The following is a 24,207-nucleotide window of genomic DNA, read 5'->3' on the forward strand; positions in this document are numbered from 1 at the left end:
TGGCATGGCCATTTGTCAAGGGGTCCCTTGACCTCTGACCTCAAGATATGTGACTGAAAATGGGTTCTATGGGTACCCACAAGTCTTTTGGGGAAAACATGCAGTCCTTTGAATGCAGTATACATGTGTTATTTTTGCCAATTCTACAAATGGCGTATTTTAATATTTCTACATACTGGGGTCCATAAACAGTCTTGGAAATGCATAAATTGCATAAATGAGCCCAATTGTATTCAGCAGGTGGGCTTTAAGGGGCTAACTATGTAAACACACAGCTTTGCAAAATTCCGAGCTTTGGGGAGCACTTGAATGTGTCATAATTCATATCCAATATCATACTGTATGTCGCCAATGTCTCCCTGGTTTGTGTCTCTTAGGGTGGTGTCTGTTTTATTTATTTATTCATGTTTTGTTTTTTGTTTTGTTTTCACTTTGTTTTTGTATTTGCTTGTTTCCATTTTTGTTTGCCATTAGTTCCTAGTATTGTCTGTTTTTGTTGATATATATAAAAAATTAGGCATGATATACACCCTACAGAAGTCTGTATCACTGACATGCACATGCTTCTAAAATAAATAAAAAATAAGTCTGACACACCTCTCAATCACAGTTGAGATCCTCGGAGTAGGCAATGATGCAATATGTTTATGAAGAGAAAAGAGATGAGAGCTCTGAATCAAGACATTGCATCACGTAAAACACACAGCTTTTGCAAAATTCCGAGCTTTGGGGAGCACTTGAACGCGTCATAATTCATATCCAATGAGACCCCGCCCTGTCCAACGCGGTGTCCTGCTGACCGCCAGCCTCATATCTATCTGTCGGTACAGTTGCAGCAGTCGCGCCTTCTTCCTCTCGCTGCTAGCTTCGCTTCCATGTCGACCAACTAAGAAAGAAGCGGGTTTTCTCATCTCGACCAGCCGGTTTAGTGAGTTATCTCCCGTTAAGCTCGCTAACGGGAGCGTGTTGCGACATGGGATGATGTAGCGGAACAACTACTACTAGTACTTTAGCATGCTAAGCTAACGTGGAGAGAGACTAGCCAGTGGAGCTAATAAGCTAACGGAGGCTACAGTCACCTGCAGGCTGCTGTTGCTACTAACTACCAGGTGTCTGCTGCTGCTAGGTGACAGGCAGGATGGAAAGTGTGAAGGAGTCTGGGTTAGGGCTTTCAACTTCGTCAACACCACTGGACTCTAGCAGTGAGAGTAGTCCCGTGAAGCCAGGTGGATTAACAGCGCTGTCTGCGGGAGAGAAGAGACCCTCCATCGGAGAGGATGACGCTGGAGGTGGAGGTGGAGGTGGAGGTGTTGGTGGCGGCGCAGAGGCGAAGCTCTTCGGGAAGGGACTCGCAGCCACCTCCCTCCTCCAGATCGCGATCAGAAACGGCATCTATCAGAGCCAGGTGGCCAACGCTATCGGGGTAAAAACAGCCAACATCTACAGCCTGACATCAGTGAACAGCAGCACTTCTTCTGTCAACTCTCTGCTGAGCAGGAGGCGACAGAGACACAAGAGGAATCTGTCTCTTGGTGCTCCTCCGACGACCTCCAGCAGCTCCACGCCCGGAGGGGTGTCCTCCTCCTCGGCTGCTGAGGCGGCCAGTCCCGCTCCCTCAGCCTCTCCTCTGAGTACCCTCAGCCTGGACAGGAAGACTTTTCTGCGGCAGAAGCAGTCCAAGCAGCTCCAGGCCTCGGATAAGACCTGGGTGAGATCGGACCTCCGGAGGGGGTGCATTCACGTCCACGACTGGCTGACGCCCTCCTATCCGCGGCCGGTGCTCTGCACGGTGGACACCACAGCTGCAGAGGTGGCCAGTAAGCTGGAAGGGAGCAAAGCTGGGGCTGTGTTGAGAATTAACTGCAAAACTGCTGCTTCAGTGGACTTAAATGATAACTGTAAAGATTGTGCACATACTGATGAAATCAAAAACCCCAAAGCAGAGGAGAATGAACACACAAAACGGTATTATCCTGACTCTAAACTGTCTAACTTGCTGGATGATAAATCCGCCAGTAACTCTTCATCTGAGGTCTATCTGACTGACATAGGGATGGAGTTGAACCTGAGTGTGGCAAACTGTTATGGCGTCTACTCTGGGTCAGATATGGAGAGCAGCACCTGTGAGGACTTCAGCCCAGGTGGACCCAGAAGCACAGAGCTCAGCGATGGGCTGGGTTTGGGTACCGACTCCTCAGCGTTGAGCCCAAACGGTGACAGTGCCACAGAGGGACCTGACCCCTTTGAGAGCTCCTCAGATGAAGTAGACCTCACCTCCTCTCCAACACATTCAACCGGCAACCCTGCTGCAGCAGACCAGCAAGCTGATCTGCCCACCACAGACCCCTGCAGTGCTTCCAGCCAAGTGACAGCCACACCGAATGACACCGAAGCCAGAGCTGGTGATAACATAGATACCCCCAAATTAATCAAACCTCCCTCTAAATGCCCCAGCAGCTCTCAGGCCAGGCCCCTGTCCAGCCAAGCATCTGCCCAACCTGACCTGGAGATCCCAGGGGGGAGCAGAGCATGGCCCGAGCCCATCAATATCAGTCCAACTCCGGCTCTCTTCGTCCAGCTGCACGGTGGAGCTGTGAGGCGGCTGGGAGATGATGAGAGGCCTCTTCAGATATTAAATGAGTACCTCACCAATCTGGGGTTTGAGGACCCATGGAGGGTACAGGGGGAGGGGATGAATCCAGAAGTTGGCTGCCTGATACGCTTCTACTTTGGTGAGTACTCTGTCTAAGCTGTATAAAAATCAAAATTCAAAAAAATTTTTTACAGGTGAGTGATGATTCATCCATAAAGAAGGATCTGCAAAGCATGTACTGTACGTTTATCAGACCACCCGTGCATATACACTATACTGTACCACAGGGCTGGGGCGATGCATCTCCCGATTCAATACTATCACGATACTTGGGTGCCGATTCGATATGTAAAAACATATAAAACTAGACTAGACTAGAAACAGTTGAATATAGGGACTTTTCATTTGAAAAATATTTAAATTAATACAGTAAAAATGTTGGATTTTATAGTATGTATGTAGTCAGAGGTGTCGTGAAGTCCCATATATCAGTCATTGTTGGGCCCTATTTATTTAAAAAAAATTCCAGCAACCCAAAAATCAAAGAATAAACACATTTCCCCTCAAATTAGTGGTATTTTCTTTTTAATTTATAAGGGAGATGTAATGTTTTATACTTCTGGTGAATATAATCCAATCAATCTTATTTTATTATATGTATTTTGTAGATATAGTTCCCTTTGTTAACACCTTATTTTTAAAACCGGACGCAGTCACACGTGTATACTTCCACTAACTTTGCCAAAGCCATCGCTAGTTCTCCGTCAGCTCCATTCTCTATATACATCCATGATCAGCTCCATCGGGGCTGTCAGTATATGGGTGCTCTACAGTTGTAGCGTCGGATAATTTGACCGAGGAGATGCGAGCAATACGACAACGTTAGCTGTCTATGACAGAGTTAGCATGCAGCTTTAGCCATGATGTCTAGCTCTGCTTTTCCTGACAATGTGTGAAACCCAAAGTGTTTCCATACTTCACTGTATGGTTAGTGTTTACCACGTTGGATTTAATATGTGTCAGTGTTCAAGTTGTATCCACGCGGACCCTCTGCTGTTTTGTACTTCCTCGTCGTGGCTGGCTTTTGTTTTGGTTGACGGATACGGAAGGGATTTGACGTCACGTAACTCAGACTACAACAATAAAAGTGGTAACTTCCTTCTACCTCCGCATAGTCTCAAATGAAGCAAATATATATCGAATCTGGCATTCAAAAATGGATTTCAAAATCGTAACACAAAGAAAACCCATGATACAAAGGTGAATCAATGTTTTTCCCACTCCTACTGCACCACTAGCTGCTAGTTACACCGTGCCACTTTAGTTGTGCTCGACTTGTCCCTGCTCATTCATTGTTCACCCATTCTCAGTGTACCGTGAGCGCTGTCATTGTGTTTGGTCAGTCGGACTGTCAAACAAGTTCATTCAATTGTCCCCGCGGGACAATAATACCCAGTGTTTTGCCTGTAAACCCATCCCACCCCTCTGTGTGTAGGCCCGCAGGGAGACACATCTGGAGGTAACAGGTGTGCTCTTTGGGCACACCAATCACCAACCATGAGGCATTATGGTTTCTGTTTCTCTTCTTTTTCTGTTCATGTTGTTGTTGTTATTGATAAAGATCCTGTTTTGCTGACAAGCAGGGTAAGAGGATGGAAAAACAGCCATGATCTCTTATGGGATTAGCACAACTGGATATTGTTTTTGACCTTGTTTTTTCGGCAAAGACGGTGGGGATAAAGGGTTGTGGTGAGATATTTGAGGAAGAAACAACATTTTTACTAAAATTAACACAAGTTAATGTAACTCACATTCTCAATCCTGTTTGAAATGTTTCAAGTGTCCCTCTTAAGCCTTCTTTCAAGAGCATTCAAGAACACTTTGCTTCTCCATTTGTTGTTTTACATCAAGAAACACACCACAAGACACACTATCACTACGCATACCATTAACCTAGAGGTAAAGTACAAAACAGGCTTTCCTCTATCCTGAAAATGTTACATGGAGAGCTGGGCAAATTCCCCTGCCTTCCTCGACACCCCCCCTCTTGGCTCACACAGTAACATGACAGAGGAACAAAGCATGACGTAGAGTTCGGCCGCTGAAAGCAGAGGCCCTTCCAGCTACTGCAGACAAACACACAGCCGTGAAACAAGCAGTGAGAGGCTGGTATGACAGGAAAGTGGAAGTGCTAGTGGCATGACGGGGACAATTAGTGTGATGATATAAAGTGACTACAACATTCATGTTGTTGCCAAAATTAGACATTTCAGTTTAATTGGAATAATTTACCACAAGTCCCTACTTTGTTTTGGCTTGTGAGCCTTTTAAAAACAAAGGTTTTATAGGTCTGAAGAAACAAAACTATCCATTAATTCACCAGAGAAATATTTTTGCTCCACGCTGTCCTGTCCTCTCGGTGTGACCAGTATGAATTGTTTGCTCATGTTGATGTTCAGAACCACAGGAGTTTGACTCAGCAGCATAAAATGCACATGGCCAAGTATTCTCTTTCTCTCTATCACACACACACACACACGCACACACACACACACTCTCTCTCTCTCTCTCTGTGCTGACAGTAAGAGAAAAGTGACCTTAGTGGAACTCAGATTTCACCTCATCAGTGTTTCAGATCTCCCCGAGACAGTCACAGCAGCAGATTCCTCTTCAGCTCCGAACAGCAGTACCCAGAGGTCACTGCTTTATTACACAAGGTTAAATACTCACCCAACAAACGTGTCTGATGCTTGTGCTTATAGACTGTATAAGAAGTGGACGTAGTCACCGTGACGTCACCATGACGTCACCCATTGGTTGGTTGACTGCTGTTTTGAAGCCTCGAGTCCAGCATTTTGGCCGTTGGAATCTTGTTTTTTGGCGTCGCCATCTAGGTTTTTTAGCTGTCACCATGTTGGTCTTTTTGCAACCAGAAGTGGATGCGAGAGGGTGGAGCTAAGTACAACTGAAAGCTGAATAAGACATTTTTAGGCGACCAAAAAGGTTAAAATGAACTGAAAACACTGTGAAAGGGATGAAGTTCTGAGATGAAAACACGGACAACTCCCATACCGGACAACGCCGTGGTAGCGACCTGTCAATCATAAGGTAGCCACGCCCTAAGGCCTACCCTGCTTTATGGTCTATTTGACTCTAAATGGGACCATAATTTACTAAATGAACATCATGCTGTATTGAAGAAGACTTGAAACTAACGATTGAGACATAAACTCATGTTTGCAATGTTTACTGAGGTAATAAATCAAGTGAGAGGTAAGGTCATTTTCTCATAGACTTCTATACAATCTGACTTCTTTTTGCAACCAGAGGAGTCGCCCCCTGATGGCTATTGGAAAGAATGCGAGTTTAAGGCACATCGGCATTGGCTTCACTTCTCAGACCGCGGAGTTGCCCACTGCTTGTGCCCAAAACTTACTAAATACCTGAAGGCTGTGAAGGAAAACTTCTAATTTAGTCTTTGTGGTGTGACCATCACAGCACCACACCAGTTTTTTAAAGAACTGAGATGCAGATTAAGCTGAAATCCAAATTGCAATCTTGTAACTGCCACAAATATGAAATATGGATTGAAATTTCAGACACTTGGTGCACTCAAGGACACCGGGCTTGTCGGGTTACAAGATGCACCAAAACGATAAGTTGTAGCATGAATAGGAAATGGCCATTGGCTGCTTGATGAGAGACAGGATGTTCCCCAGTCAGAGAAATAGACGGAAGGAAAGGGCATGTATGAGTGTGTGTATATATTAACGCACTACATCTCGCCTGACGCCTGCACCGCCCAGGGAAGGGTGGACCCACACAATACACATTCCACAATGCTGTTTAGTTTAAACTGGTGTGTGTTTGAAAGAATCACGCCGATCTGCTCCATCAGTACGTTTTATGGAGCGTTTATCCAATCACAAGCTTTATTTATGCATTTGTGGTAAAAGACACCATGTGATATTACCGACTGATTGTTGAATTACATGTCAATAATGTAAGAAAATACATATTAAGGCTATGACTAAATATGAATCAAATTCTGAGACTTGATTGTGTTTGTAACCACGAGATCTTAGTTGATCATGAATTGTTCTCCTTCAGTGGCGTATCTCATATCATTCAGATCATTTCATATCTATATTGTGTCTGCACTGTCAGGACTCTCTGTTCCTGTTAGAACCGAGGGTACGTACAGAACTAAATAAAAACAAAAAAAGTTTTTCATGTGGGGCAGATTCTTCATCTTGTAATGGACTATACAAAAAGTCACAGAGTGATCCAAACACAAGCAGAGCTGAAAAAGTTAGTTGATCGATAGAAACTGAGCTGCAATTGAAACATGTAACCTTGTATCTCACCATCATTTTATAATGACAAATTTATAATGAAATTGATTAATTGAGAAAATAATCAACAGATTATTCAATAATGAAAATAATCGTTAGTTGCATGAGTCATGGACATTTAAGGAGCAAAATGGACATGTGCAGTAGATGTAATGAATATTTTTTAGGAAACTGAGTTTTGAATGGCTTGCTTTTAATGTTTTTGGACTTCTGTGTGTTGGATCTGTGTTGGTCTTTGTGTCAGAATTGTTGAAAAAGAGATTTATAATCTCAAGATTTAGGTCCTGGTCAGTAAAGAAATGAAATCGGGATGGGTCTAAAGGCCTTTGTACACCAAGTCTGTATTTTTCGTCCGAAATTGTCGCACGTATAAATATGAATATGACCCCACATTGTTTCAATCACGTTTACACACCGACTCCGAAACTTTCGCCCGTCATTAAAGTTTTCGGAAAAGTTTAGATTTTCTGCGTTTTTTTGCATCTGTCGAAAAAGAAAGGATGGTTGTTCGACCAATCGGAGTCACCCGGCATCATTCAGAATGACATCAGATAAACTGATTCACTTCGTCTCCCAGCACAAAGCACTTTACAATAAAGAAATAAAATAATACAGAGATGGAATTTAAAGATAAATTGTGGCAGGTGACTGCAGAACAGCTTGGAATCAGGGATGGTCGGAAAATAAAGGATATAGGAAAGATTAGACATTAGCGATTGTGAACAACAGCTTCTTTGCTAATGTCACTCATGCATTAGCCCCGTTTGGGACTAGCGCTATCCATAGCTGTCTCGTAATTAATTCAATTTTGTCTTGTACTGAGAATTTTTGCAATGAATAGAATAATAAAAGGCATATTTTCAGTTACTTTTTCCGAAAACCTTTATTTGAGGCATGTAAGCATGTTTTTCAACGAAATCCTTTTTTCATTTCACATCAAGAATAAGTCCTCAAATGTGAAATGTTGTCTAAACACATGCAGCTGTACAGCAACTTTGCCTCACTAAAATAGTCAACATTCTGAGTGAAATCTGGAGCAATGTGATCAAAGAATAACTGAACAAAACTCTTAATCTGAACAAAAGAAGTACTGAGGTTTGATACCCAGCCCTACTCAGGAGTTGGTACTTCCCAGTGAAACCCAAGTGACGTTTTGTCTAAGCCACTGGAGGAAGCAACAGTGAGGATCGGTGCTGGTGTTATAAGACGTTACATAACGAGCTAATCTGATTTCAGGCCTCTCAGTGGCTCACACTCCTCATGTGTCTCCCTCTCTCTTGTTCTCTGGTGTGTGTGATAACCAGAGCAGAAGAGGATAAAAAGCACCGACCGGGTAACACAGTTTTGTAAGAGATAATACATTATCAATCAGTTTACAGTTGGTTTCACTGTGGGGTAACACCACACCTGTTTCTCTGGCCAATCCCCTGCTTTGCCCTGTGGCTGCTCTTTGTGTCAGTGAGGGGTTAATGCAACAAATCACGCCTGAGTGACTGCTCACACTCTCAGCCCACAGGCTATTAGCTACAATTCACTTACATAACCACACAGCTCTCTGTAGGCTCTGAGTTTCTGAAAGAGAAACCCAGCGTGAGAGAGTTGATTCACAAAATCCCAGAGAGCTAAAAATAACATGTTCTATTGTTCAAGAAGGCAGTTATGAAAAGTATAATCAGTGTGCATAATGAGCACTACACTCCTGATCATCAGCGATCTCATTCAGTCTCATGTCTTAAAGTTCTCTCTCTCTCTCTCCAGGCAAGCCTCGGAGTGTGGGTGGTTCTGAGCGCGTGCAGCTTTCTGGGGTGTTCAACGTACGGAAAGGGAAACTGGCGCTGCCGGTGAACCGCTGGTCGAAGCGCCAGGTCACGCTGAGTGGAACCTGCCTCATTGTCTCATCTGTGAAACACGCCCACACCGGCAAGATGCACATCCTCCCTCTCATCGGAGGAAAGGTACTTTCTCAAGTGTTTTCATCGTTAACTTGGTTGAGCAGTATTCTGACTTGGTGCCCGTTTATCAGCCTTTACACACCGTGGGCGTGACAAATAAACGACATGAAAATGCGAAATACTCGCCTCCAAATATTTTGCATAAACTATTATGGTTAGTGAAGTATATTATATTATTATTTGAAAACTCTGTCATTAGGTAGGCTGGACTTCAGAGGATTTGTTTAAAGAAAGCATGCAAGGAAACTGAAATATGTCCTCTGCTGCAGGTTGAGGAAGTGAGGAGACACAGCCACTGTCTGGCTTTCAGCTCAGCTGGTCCTCAGAGTCAGACCTACTACATCAGCTACGACTCGTATACAGAGCACCTCCGCTGGCATAGGACGGCCTCAAAGGTACTTACAGTGTTATATGTATGCATTTGTGTCCACAGTCACACTCTTTGCTTTCATAATTCAGATTTTTTTATGGTAATTATGATGGCAGGATTTTACACATCTTTACTGCCTCTTGTGGTCACAAGCTGCTCATTATGTCGTCCTGTCCATCCCTCCCTCTTTGTCAGATTGCGTCCCAGAGGGTGAACTCAGTCGACCTGTCCTGCTGCAGCCTGGAGGAGCTGCCTGCTCAGCTCTTTTACAGCCAGGACCTCACACACCTCAATCTCAAAAACAACTTCATGTCGCTGCACAGAGGTGTTCCAGCACTCACCAGGTGAGTTTCTGTTACCAACGCTCCAACACAGAGTCTCCTGCCATCCTGTGTGTTTACGAACAAGGCAACAGGCGGTGTTATTCTCTGGATATGTCCCTCAGTACTTTTTACTGTCTCAGGGAGCTACCATATGGTCTAAAGAGGAAGCAGCTTAGTTTGAATTACAGATGACATGTGTGGGGGCGGCTGTGGGGTTTGGATGATTAAAAGAGAGCTACACTGATGATGAGAGAGTTGATATCCAGCCACTTGACCTCTGTGACAGAGGGCATGTTGAATAGGTCGCTGATGTCACAGTCTTGTGTAGTAACTTGGGCTGTCAGTCAAATCAAATATTCAATCGCAATTAATCGCATGATTGTCCATGATTAATCGTAAATGAATCGCACATTTTTAATCTGTACCTTAAATGTACCTTAAAGGGAGATTTGTCAAGTATTTATTACTCTTATCAACATGGGAGTGGGCAAATATGCTTGCTTTATGCAAATATATGTATTATTGGAAATCAATTAACAACACAAAACAATGACAAATATTGTCCAGAAACCCTCACAGGTACTGCATTTAGCATAAAAAATATGCTCAAATCATAACATGGCAAGGGTTAAACACATGTCATCATTATATATTTTGAATGGCATATTTGCGGGGGACTATTTTCAGTGGCGGATTAATACACATTTGGTGGTGAGTATTTCTGCCAGCAGGACAGAGTATGTGAGTTTAGTACTTGTTTGCAGGATCTATTTATTGTTGGTTCTGGTCTTTTCACTGTATTTGTGGACAAGAAGAAAAACAGACTTGTCGTTGACAGATGAAGTCTGCCTGTTTCTGCATATTGGTGCCTTCTGTGGTAGGAAGAGATTACTGATTTTATGTTTTGACGTAAAAAAAAACACATGGAAAAGCTTTCTGAGAGTCTTTCTGAGTCTGTTTGTGGCTTTATCCTGGTTTAAAAGCTTTCTACGGGAATGAAAACTCCTTCACTGAAATTTTTTTTTACTTTCTCTTGTGCAAAAATGAATTCAATAGCACAAAGCCGAATAGAGACTATGGCATAACAGGACTGCAACTCTTGTTTCATGATGCCACGTTGTGTTATTTGATTTCAGATAGTCAAGTGGCTCGTGACCTGACTAACATCGCTATCCAAACACAATCTAACATTTGTGTCACGTTTCTTTAAGTTTAGGCTTCCGATCAAATATTTAACTTAGAGAAATGTCTGTCTCTCTCAATTTGGCTCCTTTGTAGCCACTGAAGAGAAGATTATGTTAAAGCCTGGCAATAAATACATATATACTGTATATACACACTGCCATTGTTTCTCCATAAACACACGTTTCCCTGGCGGTGTTTTGAGGAATGTGTTTTTCCCGTGGTGTGCCTGTGTGACTTTCCCTCAGAAGGACGTGCCTTTCACCCCGACCCCTCTGTGAACTCGATTAGGTTAGGCAACGAAAGCCAGGAAATACACACACACACATGCTCCTACCTGAACCACATGCTGTGTTGTTATGGTGAAATCTTTTAGTCGTGTAAACATGTAGCTTTAAATAGTGTGTGTACTTTAAGTGTTATGGCGCTGTATCCTCGAGACCTTGTGCAGGCTTCCTCTCGTAATTTTCCTTGTTTATGAGACAGGTGTTATGTAACTAAAAAGGTTTCTCACAATGTTTGTTTTTGTTGGAGCCTCAATTCAGAAGAAGTCTGATTATAGCACTAAGAGATTAATATCTCTGTCCCTCTCTGTTTGCTCTTCCCCCCCCCCCCAAACCTCTCTCTCCCTCTTTCTCTCTAACTCCTCTCTAGGTTTTGTAAACTGAGAAGCCTCAGTCTGTCAAATAACGCTCTGTCAGACTTTCCCCTGGCCTTGTGTGACATCACCTCGCTTACGGAGCTCAACCTGTCTGGAAACCGTCTCTCGTCTCTGCCTGCAGAAGTAGGAACCATGCACAAGTAAGTGTGCCGAAGGAGAAACGACGAGCTCTGTGGCCGCAGCTATTAATGATAACGATGTCTATAATGGGCATTATAATTTGCCAGATGCTTGCCCGAGAGCAGAATGTATCCTCGGTGACCTGCACTTTGCTGACATCAGACAGGAGTGGTTGTCATTGTGGTTCCATCAATGCAGATTAACCCCCCTCTGTATTAAGTGCACAACTGGCTGCGCACCAGACTTCTGTCTTGGCGGTGCAGAGGTTTTTGTGCAGGTGATCAGAGTGCAGAGTCATGCTGCTGCTGTCCTTGCATAAACCGAGAATTTGGGGTCAAGCGCTCAGTTACTGTTCGCTCCAGCAAATTGTGTGTGGTTTACAGGGCTGTCGCAATAACTGCAATATTTCAATACCGCGGTATTGACAAGACAACCGCAGGGGACTGCAAGCAACTGCTATGTTCATGTTTTTTCTTTTTTCTTTTTTCTTCTTTGCAATGGGAGCGCCGCATGTTTACGATATGCTACATACGGCAGCTGTGTGATTCTGCGCTGAACGCAGTTTGTTGTTTTTTCTGGTTGCCGAGAGTTGAACATTCTTTAAACTTTGGGTAAAACACTGCACCCAGCTGTCCAATCACAATGGAGGAAGGGTGGGACAGGTACCACAAAGACTAACCGTGACATCCTATATGTAGGCTACAAGTGCTCAACAACAACAACAACAATGGAGGAGAAATGAATGCATATAGACCCGCGGGTTCGTCCTCTCTCCCTTCGTGCTTCAGCCATCTCTTTATCCAGAGCAAGCACTCTTGCTTGTGCCGACATTTTTGCTACTGCGGATATTCTGTATCGTAGCAACCAGACGCAATCAAAGCATCTCGGTTGAAAAAAAACGCTGAGCCTCATTGCCCTTCTGTGTTCTGCATTTAACAATTAACAAGTATGACATCTTTGTCATTTAAAAAGCAACAATATACCGAATAATAGCCTAGCAATTAAGCTTATTTATATAGCACTTTAGGTTTAAGACACGTCCATTTAAAACATTCAACATTGTGAGTTTTATGAATTTTTCAAAAACATGGATGCAGATTAACACCAAGCACTGTTTTTAGATTCTCTTCTCTTGTTGTTGTGTCCAGCCTGCAGACTCTTCTCCTGGATGGTAACTTTCTGAGTTCTCTGCCCGTGGAGCTGGGCTCTCTGGAGGGCCTGACCTACCTCGGCTTGTCCTTCAACTGTTTCAGCTGCGTCCCCCCCATCCTGGAGAAGCTCAGGGGACTGGAGAGACTCTGCCTGGCAGGGAACCAGCTCTCTGTCCTGGATATGGCTGGACTGCAGTGGCTGCCTGCTCGCCACATAGATCTCAGGTAAACATATTGGACATTTTTAGACGTAACACTGGAACAAAGCTCATCTGAAATCTAACACTTCCCAAGATGCTGCGGGAAAAATCTACACTGTATTTCTGCATGTTTTTGTCCTGTGGATTTGGAAATCTTAACACCAGATGATTCAAGTTCAAAGAGTTCTTTCTACCCTCCTTTCCTTATGTTCATGTTCTCTCTTGCACAGGCTGAACCGGCTTCAAAAGGTGACAGCGGGAGACTCGGAGCAGCTGGTCCACATCGTCCAGCTGGACCTGAGGGACACCGGGTTACAGGAGCTGGATGTCCGGCTTCTCTGCAGGCTGGAGCTCCTCCGCTGTGACAGAAACACTCTCTCCCTCCTCAGAGTCTGTGGCCACGCCCTCAAGAGCCTCCACGCTGCACACAACGGTACTGACATTTATTATGTGTTGTATAGATGACAAACCGATAATGTCTGGTGCTATATATACATTCAAATACACATTTTAAAGAATGATGCATGTTGTGTTTGTAGAGCTGAAGCTGCTGGAGGTGCAGCCGGTGCCAGAGAATCTGACTGTTCTGGATTTGTCCTGGTATGACGACTCTAACTGTCCTATTTACTGTATGGAAAAGAAGGCTATGTGCTTGTTCTAAGCTGCGTGCTGACTGTATTTGTTTTTTTTAAAGGAACAAGCTGGGATGTGTCCCTGCCTGGGTGTGTGAGAGCAGCAGACTGGAGGTGTTGGACATCAACCATAATTCTGTTACAGAGCTGCCCATACAGTGAGCAACACACAAACACCTGCCGCATAGACACGTTTTTCACAAATATACTATGTAGAAATAGGTTGTTAAAGTGCAGAAGGATAGGTGGGTAGCTGCTTGGTCGGCCGAGTGTTGGAGTTTCCTCATTGGCCGTTGCTCTTTCAAAATAAAAAGGCGGGAACAGTCGTTTGCAGGGGGGGACGTGTTAGCGGTTTCACTCACCGGCGTGAGTGCTCTTCTATTGGCGCATTTCCACCAGATCTGGCAACGGAGGGCGTCTCAACGCTTTCCATTCATTTCCAATGGAAAGCAGGAGAAGCAGTCGGCCAGTGCAGGGTGGGAGTGTTGCGGCGAGTTGGAGAGGATCTGTATTGGCATAAAGTTGAAAAATCTCAACTTTATGCAAATGAGCCCGTCCAGCGGGACACATCCGGCTCACGAAACTTCGACCAAGCTGTGAAACTAGGCGATCTAGTTCTAAAATGAAATGAGATTCAGCAGTGGCATTGACTATTTCTTGCTTAAAATGTTTTCAGAAGTAGATTTTGGTGGATTGTTTATACGGAATAACAAAAAGCGTACGAGCAGGCCGCCATGTTGTTTCCTGTTTGAAACGGCAAGCAGAAAAACAAGGATCACGTGCATTCCACTTGAATGGCCAGTTGAGTGGAGCAGCGCATCCCCTAGTGTCCTCGCCGGACCTGGTGGACATGTACCGCTGGATTTAACATTATAGACATGACCACTGACTATTTGTGTACCAATTTAGCCTCAAATTCACAGACTGATCATACACAGTCCAGCCGAGTCTTGTTTCAATTGTTCCCAACGAGGAGAGAGCGTATGCGGCCGCATGCAGCTGCCTCCAGAAAAAGCGCTTCACCCATCGTCTTTTTTCTGAGCACTCCGCCTTTTTTGTGCTGCTCCCAGCACTTCTAGTTGAAAATCTTTGACCTTTTCAGAAAAGCACTGGTGACATCGCTGTAGAAAATGGAGGAGAAGCTTGTTTTGGCCGTGTCTGTCTATAATGAGCTTTATATGTCAGACAGACATTATCATAACAAAGACCGAAAAGCCCTTTTGTGGGAGCAGATCAGCCCGGGCGGACACTGAATGTTGCTGTTGAGTGTTGTGCTTTATCGCTGTATGTGTTGTCTCCGACGGTTGCCTCCTTAATCTACATCAGATTGAGCGGTGACAAGCTCATTCATACAAAGTATGAGGGCACGCGTCCTCCGGTTGGTGCTCATGTTGAAAAAACAATGTCAAACAAACAGGTAGCAGCCCAAATAGATATTAGAAAGCAAAGAGGTGATGCTAGTCCATCATACAACGGTGGTGATATGTTGTCAAGATATTGCTGTCATAGAAACATGAAAAATTGCTCGGAGCGCTTTTTCTATGAAACACTGGGATGAAGCGCTCCCCAGCCGCCGCTTTTCTGCCAGAAAAAAACACAGGCATGAACACAGGCCCTTAGCCTGCTTTCAGACTGACATTAACACTGTTCATGTCTATGTAGAGCGAGCACAAGCGCGAGCCCGAGCAACAGGACGCTGGCTTTCGTTGACTTAACGGCCACAGGTGTCGCTGTTAACAAGCAATTTCTGATTCTTACAAACAGACCCTTTTAATAAGAAGTATATAATAAATAACAGTGAAGGTTATAATGTGCAGCATTGTTTTAAGAGGGCAGGACTGCTGTTTATAGTACACTGCAAACACTGTACTTTCAGATACACTAGATAGTAATAATGCTGGTGAGTCTTTAAACTCTTTAAATAGACATATTATTCCAAAAGGTCTCATCGCTACCTGTAGCAACACGCCTACACCAGTGCAGTGCTATTTTCAGTCTGCGTACAGCCTTTGGCATCAACTAAAAACTTGTACTTTTGCTTTCACAGAGAATTTGATCATTGCTTTTTTTTTGGGGGGGGTTGGAGGGGGATGGATACATGCATGATGACAATGGTCCAACTACAGGCTACATGAGGCACAAATGTAATTCCAACTCGAGGTCAAGCACAAATTGGGTCACAAGGGCACGGAAAATACTGTCGCCATCGGGGTGAGACAGAGTTCACACTGACAGATTTACAGTTCACACACAGAGAGACTGAGCTCGCTGTGTTGTTTGTGTGTTGTGTAGGCTGCTGTCCAGTGGGAGTCTGAGAAAACTGCTGGCAGGCTGGAACGAAGTGTGCCGGCTGGTTGAGAGGCTGGAGAGATCACAGCTCGAGGTTCTGGACCTCCAACACAACCATCTGACTGACCTCCCACACAACCTGTTCATCAAAGCACAGAGGTGCACACAACATCCATTTCATTCCTTTGTCTTTCATTTCCCTTTTTTTATTATCCATGTATATTTCATTCTTTCTCTTCACATCTTTCTTTCCCTCTATCTGTCTCTCTGTAGTTTTATTCTGTGTCAGGTCATTTGTTCAAGTACTAAGTTTGTATTCTCTGTTGGGATTCCACCACAGTTTGAGATACCTAAATGTGTCGGCGAATAAGCTCGAGAGCCTCCCTGCAGCCAGCGTATCAGATGACAGCTCCAGCAGCCTGGAGGAGCTCTATGTGACCAATAACAGCTTGACAGACAAGTGTGTCCCTCTGCTTACTGGACACGGCCACCTCAGGGTGCTCCACCTCGCCTACAACCAGCTGCAGACCTTCACTGCCAGGTAAAGTACAGGACTGCACATGAACTGAGTTCGCAAAAGACTAAATCAATGTATGACAACTTCATTTAAGTGGCAGGGGCCGGTTGCACAAAGCTCCTCAATTTAAGATTTTCCTTATCGTCAGAGTTAAGGTTTCCTTAAAATAAAATCGGTTGCACAAAACACCCTTAAGTCAACAAACAGTCTCTATGGAAATTTGTAGAATTTTACTGCTGTAGAATCTCTTTCAATGCAGAAAATGCCTCAACGTGTTTCTTTAACTGAGGAAACCTTTTTAAGGAATTCTGTGCAATACCCAAAGTAAGTTCCTCAGCTAAGGAGAGTAAGCCTTAAGTATCATACTTAAGGAGAAAACTTAAGGTGCTCTGTTAAACCAGCCCCTGATTATTGTGCTGCATTGAAGGACACATTTAAAAAACGCACACATAGACACACTGTCATCCTCAGAAGCGTTTCAGTCGAGATATTAAAGCGTAGTTCATGAGGTCTAGCTTCCTAAAACTCACTGAGCTCTGAAGCGACCTCTGGCTTTGTGAGGTTACAGAAAATCACCCAATTTTGTGCACCTGATTGTGTGCTTGTAGGTCCACCCGAGCTTACAAACTCACATTCCTTTGCTTCTATGACCTGTTCTAATCCTAGAAACATGGTACATTTTACACACAGTAAAATGCCTTACTTCAGAATCAGGTTTAGGTCACAATGACTTTGATAAATGTGGTTCCCAAAAATAAAGTTTGCAGTGCCAGCGCTCTTGATATAACAATACCTCCATCTCCTGCAGTAAACTGGCGCGTCTGGAGAAGCTGGAGGAGCTGGACCTGAGCGGCAACAGACTGAGGGCCGTGCCCACCACCATCCTCAGCTGTCAGCGTATGCACACACTCTCCGCCCACTCCAACTGCATCAATGCATTCCCTGAGGTGCTCCAGCTGCCTGAGATCAAGGTTAGTGTGATATACGCAGTCATTTTAGGCGCCGTTCATTCATTTAGCTATGGGATTTTTCTTTCTTGTAGGTACAAGCACACACTTGTTGAGCAGATCAGTATTAGCTGTTGTCCTAGTTAGGTACCTTGTGGAATTAGTTTGGGAAATAAAGGATGACAGTCCAAAGAGACAAAAACTGTGCTCCTTCTGTCCCTTTTTTATCTCTCAATCTGTCTACCTCCGTGTTCATCTTTATTGGGTTGGACCAGATCAGAAAATCCTTTGTAATCTCCTAGTGACTCCCTAATCTCTTCCTTTATCTGAACCCAAATGACGGTTCCATTCTCCTGACTGTGAGTGTGTGTATGTGTGAAATAAGGGTGACAAAAATAATACATTCGTAGATGCATCATAACTCTGTATTGATGCACGAAAGAGTTTGGAAAAAGCTTCTTTATGAGCTAGCGTTGGAGGACATGCAACTTGCTTTTGTTGATACTGAACAGAACCCCTGAGACAGGACAAAACAAATCACCAGGTCTGATGCAAATATATATATATATATATATATATATATAGGATTTATTTTCTGTAACTGCAAAATCTACACTCTTAATTATACATTTGTGGAAAGTAAATTCATCCGAATTTGTCATATCTTTGATTATGCTATTGTGAGTGTGGTCATATAGAAAACAAAGTGTGGAAATCAAAAACTGAGATAAATCCAGATCCATCTAGAGTCGTCTAATCGAATCATAATGCCATGAATTGACATCAAATTGAATAAGAAGGTACCCAGAGATTGTCTCTCCTGTGAACTGACCCTTGTCTCTCTCTCTCTCTCTCTCTCTCTCTCTCTCTCTCTCTCTCTCTCTCTCTCTCTCTCTCTCTCTCTCTCTCTCTCTCTCTCTCTCTCTCTCTCTCTCTCTCTCTCTCTCTCTGTTTCGCGTCCTCAGTGTGTCGACTTGAGCTGCAACGAGTTGACTGAGGTCACTCTTCCAGAGACGCTTCCTCAGAAGCTTCAGGAGCTGGACCTCACAGGCAATCCTCGCCTCAACCTGGACCACAAGAGCCTGGAGCTCCTCAAGTATGAACCTGAAAGATCCTGCTGTAGTAGTGATAATAATAATAATAATAAATAATCTATGGAAAATATGTGTGAGTCATTGACTCATGAAACCAACTGGCTGACCCCTTTGTTCTTTCTTTGCTTACTCCTCTCTGCAGTAATATCAAATGTTTCCGGGTGGATCCATCTCCTTCAGCTCCGTACGTGAGCGAGAGCCACGGGGCCCCTGCAGTCTGGAGCCACGGCTACACCGAGGCCTCTGGAGTCAAAAACAAGTCAGTCCTCCTCCCCCCTCTATTTCTGTTTCCATCCATCTACTCACTGCCATTTCTTCCTTTTGAACTAATGTCTTTTATTGATCTCTTGAAGTCTATAACAACACACTTAATTAAGTGAGTAAATTTTATTTAGGTTATTGAGCACTTTTCTAAACCACAGAGGTTAAAAGTGCTTTCAGAATATACACAAAAAATACACTGAATACAATGAATAGTGAGAGTAATGTAATAAAAAATGTCCAATAAAAGCATCAAAGCCGTTTCTCAACAGTGTGGTGTGGGAATACGGAAAAATCTGCATGCAAATTTTCCACATGACAGCTATGCACACTGGTACTGGTGCGAATTATCTGCGCTGCTGTATTCCATTTTCGTCAATGAAGCCCAATGAGTCCACTTCACACAACGAAAACCTATCCAGACAGAGAATGTCTAAGGGACTAACGTTAATTACACAATACAGAAACTAATCAGACCCCAAATTTGATGCTGACGTTAGCTGCTGTGGCTAGCCCCGTTATGTGACCAACATATTACATTTGCAAGTGCATATCCGCTACATTACCATCTTCATCGTGTCCCAGCTGCTGGGTGATCTCAAGCCATATATTGTCCTTTATTTGGTTGTTGAGATAGTAGGGTTTGTCGTACATTCTTGGGTGCTTCACAAGGGGACGGCCCATTGTTATTCCGAAACACCAGTCGTCCGAAAAAATGTCCCATAGGACTGAAAAAAGCAAATTTTTCCAACAGTCCGTTACCCCGTAAACAAAAGCCCATTGTTCCAAGGTCCATTGCTCAAAAATACATAAACAGAAGCACACGGCTAATTATGATGCAGAATGACGGCAATCAGTTGGAGCAAAGGAGGAAAGTCAAGGTCCGTCCGAATATTTTCTCGGCCGCACGAAGGTTCCGCAGGGATGTGTAAGCATTCATAAGAACCCACAAAATCAGTTTTTAGCAACCAGGACTACATTGATGTTTATTAATGTGTTGGTCAGAAAGCTTGCTGCTGACTTACCTAATAGGCAGGATGAGATGAAGGCAGGATGAGATGAAGGCAGGGATGGTCGGCTATATTTCTTGTCCGTATTCTACATAAATAACTCGTTGATGTTGTTGTTCTCAGGCTGTGTGTGGCTGCTCTGGCCCTAGACAGCTTCTGTGGGATTCGCGAAGCTCTGTATGGCGTTTTTGATGGAGACAAGAACGTTGAGGTGCCTTACCTGCTGCAGTGCACCATGGGAGATGTGCTAGCGGAGGAGCTTCACAGGGGCCAGAGGCAGGAAGATTACATGATCAACACTTTCCTCACCATGCAAAGGTAAACAAACACAGCGTATATGATTCCTTGAACGGCACACAAAAATAAAACAATCACCCCTGAATATCACACACACTCTGCAGTAAGTGTTTCTGTGTTGCTCTCCTGCAGGAAACTGGGCACAGCGGGCCAGAGGATGGGCGGCTCAGCAGCTCTATGTCACATCAGACACGACCCGGTGGCGCCCGGTGACCACGGCGGTTGCTTCACCCTGAAGGCCTCCAACGTCGGCAGGTGCCAGGCTGTTTTGTGCCGCGACGGTAAAGCTATGCAACTCTCTACTACACACACCGTCACAGAGCAGCCGGAGTACCAGAGGGTCCGGCAGCATAACGCCATCATCACCGAGGTAAAGACAAACTCTTGTTTTAGTTGATTGTGATTTGTGTGCTCTGGTGCTGAAACGATTGAGTTGATTAATGGATTTGCAAATCGACTGCAAATACATCAACTTTTGATGATCGATGAATTCTTTAACACTGCGGCCAGTTACGACACTCTAATAGAAAACAATGTAATCAAGCTGATTTTGTCCCTGACGCTCGCTTAGCGTCGCATCCAGTTAGGACACGTTGTAAGTCATTAAGCAAAAACCTGCCAAACATTCTCTGTTTTCACCCTCTAAAATGTGACACTAATGTGGTTCTTCTCTGTTTTATATAATTTGTAAATTAAATATCTTTTCATTTTGGACTTTTGGCTGGACAAAACAATCTATTCTCTGAGGAGTTGTGATTTTTTTCCAATTTATTTTTGTATATTTTATAGTCTAAACTATTTAATTTAATTTAATTTAATTAATAATTAATAAAATTAATAAAAATAATTTAAATAAATAAATAAAAAATAGATTCAATTAATGAATAGATTAGAGCTGCAATTAATGATTACTTTCAGTATTTCTGGACATTTCATAGACTGAACAATAAAGCGATTAATCAACCAAATAAACACCAGATTAATTGATTTATAGTCTATAAAATGTCAGAAAATAGTGGAATATGCCATTGAAAGTTCACAGAGCCCAAGGTAACATCTTTACATTTTGTTCGACCAAAGGTACAAAAGCAGTAAAAACAAATACAAAATCTCATATGAAAAACAAATAACATAATTATTTTTAATTTAATAATAAAACAAATTACAAATCATCACATTTGGCATTTCTGCTTAATAAATGATGATTAATTGAATACCAAAATTGTTGGCAATTAATTTTCTGTCTGTCAATTAATTGTTTCAGCACTGTAATAGATTAACTGGTAACAAACATCATCATTAGTTGCAGCCCTAATGTGTATATTTCAGGTTTTGTCCGAGAAAACTACATAACAGCCCTTTATCCGTCTCTTCTGCAGGATAACAAAGTCAGTGGTGTAACTGACTCCACCAGAATGATGGGTTACTCCTTCCTGTGCCCGTCTGTGACCCCCAGACCCCACGTCTCCACGGTGACCCTCACCCCGCAGGACGAGTTCTTTCTCCTGGGCAGCCGGGGCTTGTGGGACATGTTGTCCCCCAGTGAGGCGGTGGAGGCGGTCAGGAATGTACCGGACGCTCTGGCCGCCGCTAAGAAGCTGGTGACTCTGGCTCAGAGCTACGGCTGCTCCGACAGCCTCAGCGCCGTCGTCGTCCAGCTCAGCATCACGGAAGACTGCTGCTGTTTCTGCGAGCCGCCACCTCCCCCTCCCAGCCCCGGCCTGGGAGTGCACACCAGCACACACCCTTACTCGGCAAGCGGCGACGGCGGCATGCCTCTGCCGCCGGCCTCCTCTGGAACAGTGAGCGAGTTGAGCAGCGAGTTCAGCACATCCGAGATGAGCAGCGAGGTGGGATCCACAGCGTCCTCGGAGGAGCCGCCGCCTCAGACCGAGCCTCACGCATCCCACCTGAACCTGCCGGGGCGAGCCGGCGTGCGGAGGCCGGCCTGCGGAGGCGGGAGCTTCCACAGACAGTTCTCCGGAGCTCTGTCTGACAACGGAGTCGACAGCGAGGACGAAGAGCCCATCGCCGGCGTCTTCTCCAACGGCAGCCGCGTAGAGGTGGAGGCCGACGTCCACTGTCTGCACCGCCACGACCTCCCAGCACCCCAAACACACACTCAACCAAGCACAAACATCCCTCCCGCGGTCGCCTCGCATCACGAGCCGTCACCTCTTCCCTTCTCCTCCCCTTCTCCGTCCCCCGTCCCTCCCTCCTCTCCCTGCCTCAGCGGGGATGCTCAGTCAGGGACTCTGGGCCGCAGGGCGCGAGCAAACGGCTCCGTGGCCTGCCAAGGAAGGAACCAGGACCTCATAGAGGAGGCGGCCGACGCCCCCGTCAGGAAGCAGGGGGGCTACTTCAACGCTCCCGCCCAGCCGGACCCCGACGACCAGCTTATCATCCCGCCAGAGCTGGAGGAGGAAGTCCGGCAGATCATCCAGCAGCAGCAGCAGCAGCAACAACAGCAGCAGCAGCAAATTCAAACACACAACCAGCCAGCACACAGCTACCAGAAACCTGCAGACTATTTCGTCACACCCCTCTAACTTCAGCCCCCCCATCCACCCTCCACAACAGCTGGTCTCATCCAGGATTTCCGACGGAGGACTGTTGAATCAGGACCGTCTGTCTTGATGCTCTGCACTGCGTTAAGTCGTAACCGCTCCCTCCAAAAACCTCAGAGTATTCTGAACATGCTTCTGGACCAGAGAGACTGTGTTTTTGTTATTTACTTTATTTTCTACTGTTAACTCTATGCCCCTTGAAAACGCAATGCAATTTTTATAACACTTTACGTTGATTTAAATCTTCACATGTAATTGATTTTGACCATATCTTTAATTTGAGGAAGCACTTTGAATGCTTTTTATTCGACTTTTGAGAATCATTCTATGTTAAGTGGTACTTTGAGATACGGACCATTCTGTTTTTGTGTTGTAGCACACATTTTCCCCCGTTTCGTCGCGGCTGATGGCCTTACAGTTGTCGGAGTTAGTAAAACTGTTAAACTAACTCCTAGGAGTTTAATACTTCAAAGTGACCTAGTCACTGAAGCGTACTAATATTCTCTGAGAGAAAAAGATGATTATTTCAAAAGGCTGATATTCCAGGTTTGTGTTGTCGGGGGTGTGCAGAGTTCAGAGTGGTGCTGCAGTGCTGAGGAAACGCTGAACGTGGGGGGAATCATCCTACAGTTATTACCAGCTCAATGAATGTTCTCAGAACAGTGTTACAGACTTCTTGATAACGGCAAATCGCACAAGAGAGCTACTTTTGCTATATTATAAATTAAAGTTTTCAGATAACCACAACAAACAATGACTTTGAGCCATCTGTTAGTTTTGTTTGTCAAGAGCTTTTTTAAAGGCTTTGTTCACAGTTTACACAAACACATTTTCTCATGCAACTGTATCTTGGTATCTATCTAGCCATGTAGATAGTTTGGGTTTTATTTGAGAAAAGTTACAGATATTTGCTTCTTAAACTTCTGCCACCAGCCCAGCACAGTAGAGCTCAATGGAATATTGTTTGTGCTGCTCAAGACATTGAAACATCACATTTGATTTTCCTAAAATAATCCGGGATAATCCCAAAACCTTTTTTTTTTCATCTTTCAAAAAATGTCATTTATTATTGAGTTCTACAACTTTTTACTTTTAGTACAAAATTCTAGAGCTGAAGCGATTTGTCGATAAGGGCACAGAAAATTAACTTTCACTACTAGTTGTTAAAGTCATTTTAAAAGAGAAAAAAGACAAATATTTTCTGATTCCATCTTCTCCAATGAGAAGTATTGACTGGTTCTCTCTATTTTATGTCATTGTAAACTGAATCGTTTTGGATATTTAGACAGCTGGTGACAAAGTTGGAGACATCACCTTGTGTTTAAGGAAATTGTTTTCAGCTTTTTTTTTTACTTTTGTGACATATATAGCAAATGATTAATGCAGACAATAATCATCAGATTAATCTAGGGCTGAAAATAATGATCTCCATGATCGATTTCTAATTATCTCTAATCATTTTATCAATGAATTGATTGTTCGATATATAAAATGTCCAAAAGACCAAGTTGATGCCTTCAAATAGCTTTTTGTGTCCAAACAATCCATAATAAAACTAATCTATTCACCTGTATTGTATTGAGGTTGGCAGCAGAAATCTTAGCGATTGATGTCAAAACTCGTCACGTAATACTGAAACCACCAAAAATGTGTTTGTAAATTGGGTGAACTGACCGTTTCTAAATG

At 43.9% G+C, this 24,207-nt stretch overlaps 1 protein-coding gene across 1 annotated transcript; it reads left to right on the top strand.

Moving 5' to 3' along the window:
- Positions 1–784: 784 nt before the first annotated feature.
- LOC141768207 (PH domain leucine-rich repeat-containing protein phosphatase 1-like) lies at positions 785–23,275 on the top strand. Its single transcript, XM_074636296.1, has 17 exons — positions 785–2,732; positions 8,707–8,903; positions 9,170–9,295; positions 9,466–9,614; positions 11,430–11,576; positions 12,705–12,932; positions 13,138–13,340; positions 13,447–13,507; positions 13,602–13,697; positions 15,832–15,987; positions 16,169–16,369; positions 17,154–17,316; positions 18,258–18,388; positions 18,529–18,645; positions 19,781–19,975; positions 20,087–20,324; positions 21,334–23,275. The coding sequence occupies exons 1-17, from the start codon at positions 1,139–1,141 to the stop codon at positions 22,501–22,503; spliced, it is 5,172 nt and encodes a 1,723-aa protein (XP_074492397.1). The 5' UTR covers positions 785–1,138; the 3' UTR covers positions 22,504–23,275.
- The last annotated feature ends 932 nt before the right edge of the window (positions 23,276–24,207 follow it).

Source organism: Sebastes fasciatus, chromosome 5, assembly GCF_043250625.1.
Source record: "Sebastes fasciatus isolate fSebFas1 chromosome 5, fSebFas1.pri, whole genome shotgun sequence".
In the NCBI taxonomy this organism is placed as follows: Eukaryota; Metazoa; Chordata; class Actinopteri; order Perciformes; family Sebastidae; genus Sebastes; species Sebastes fasciatus.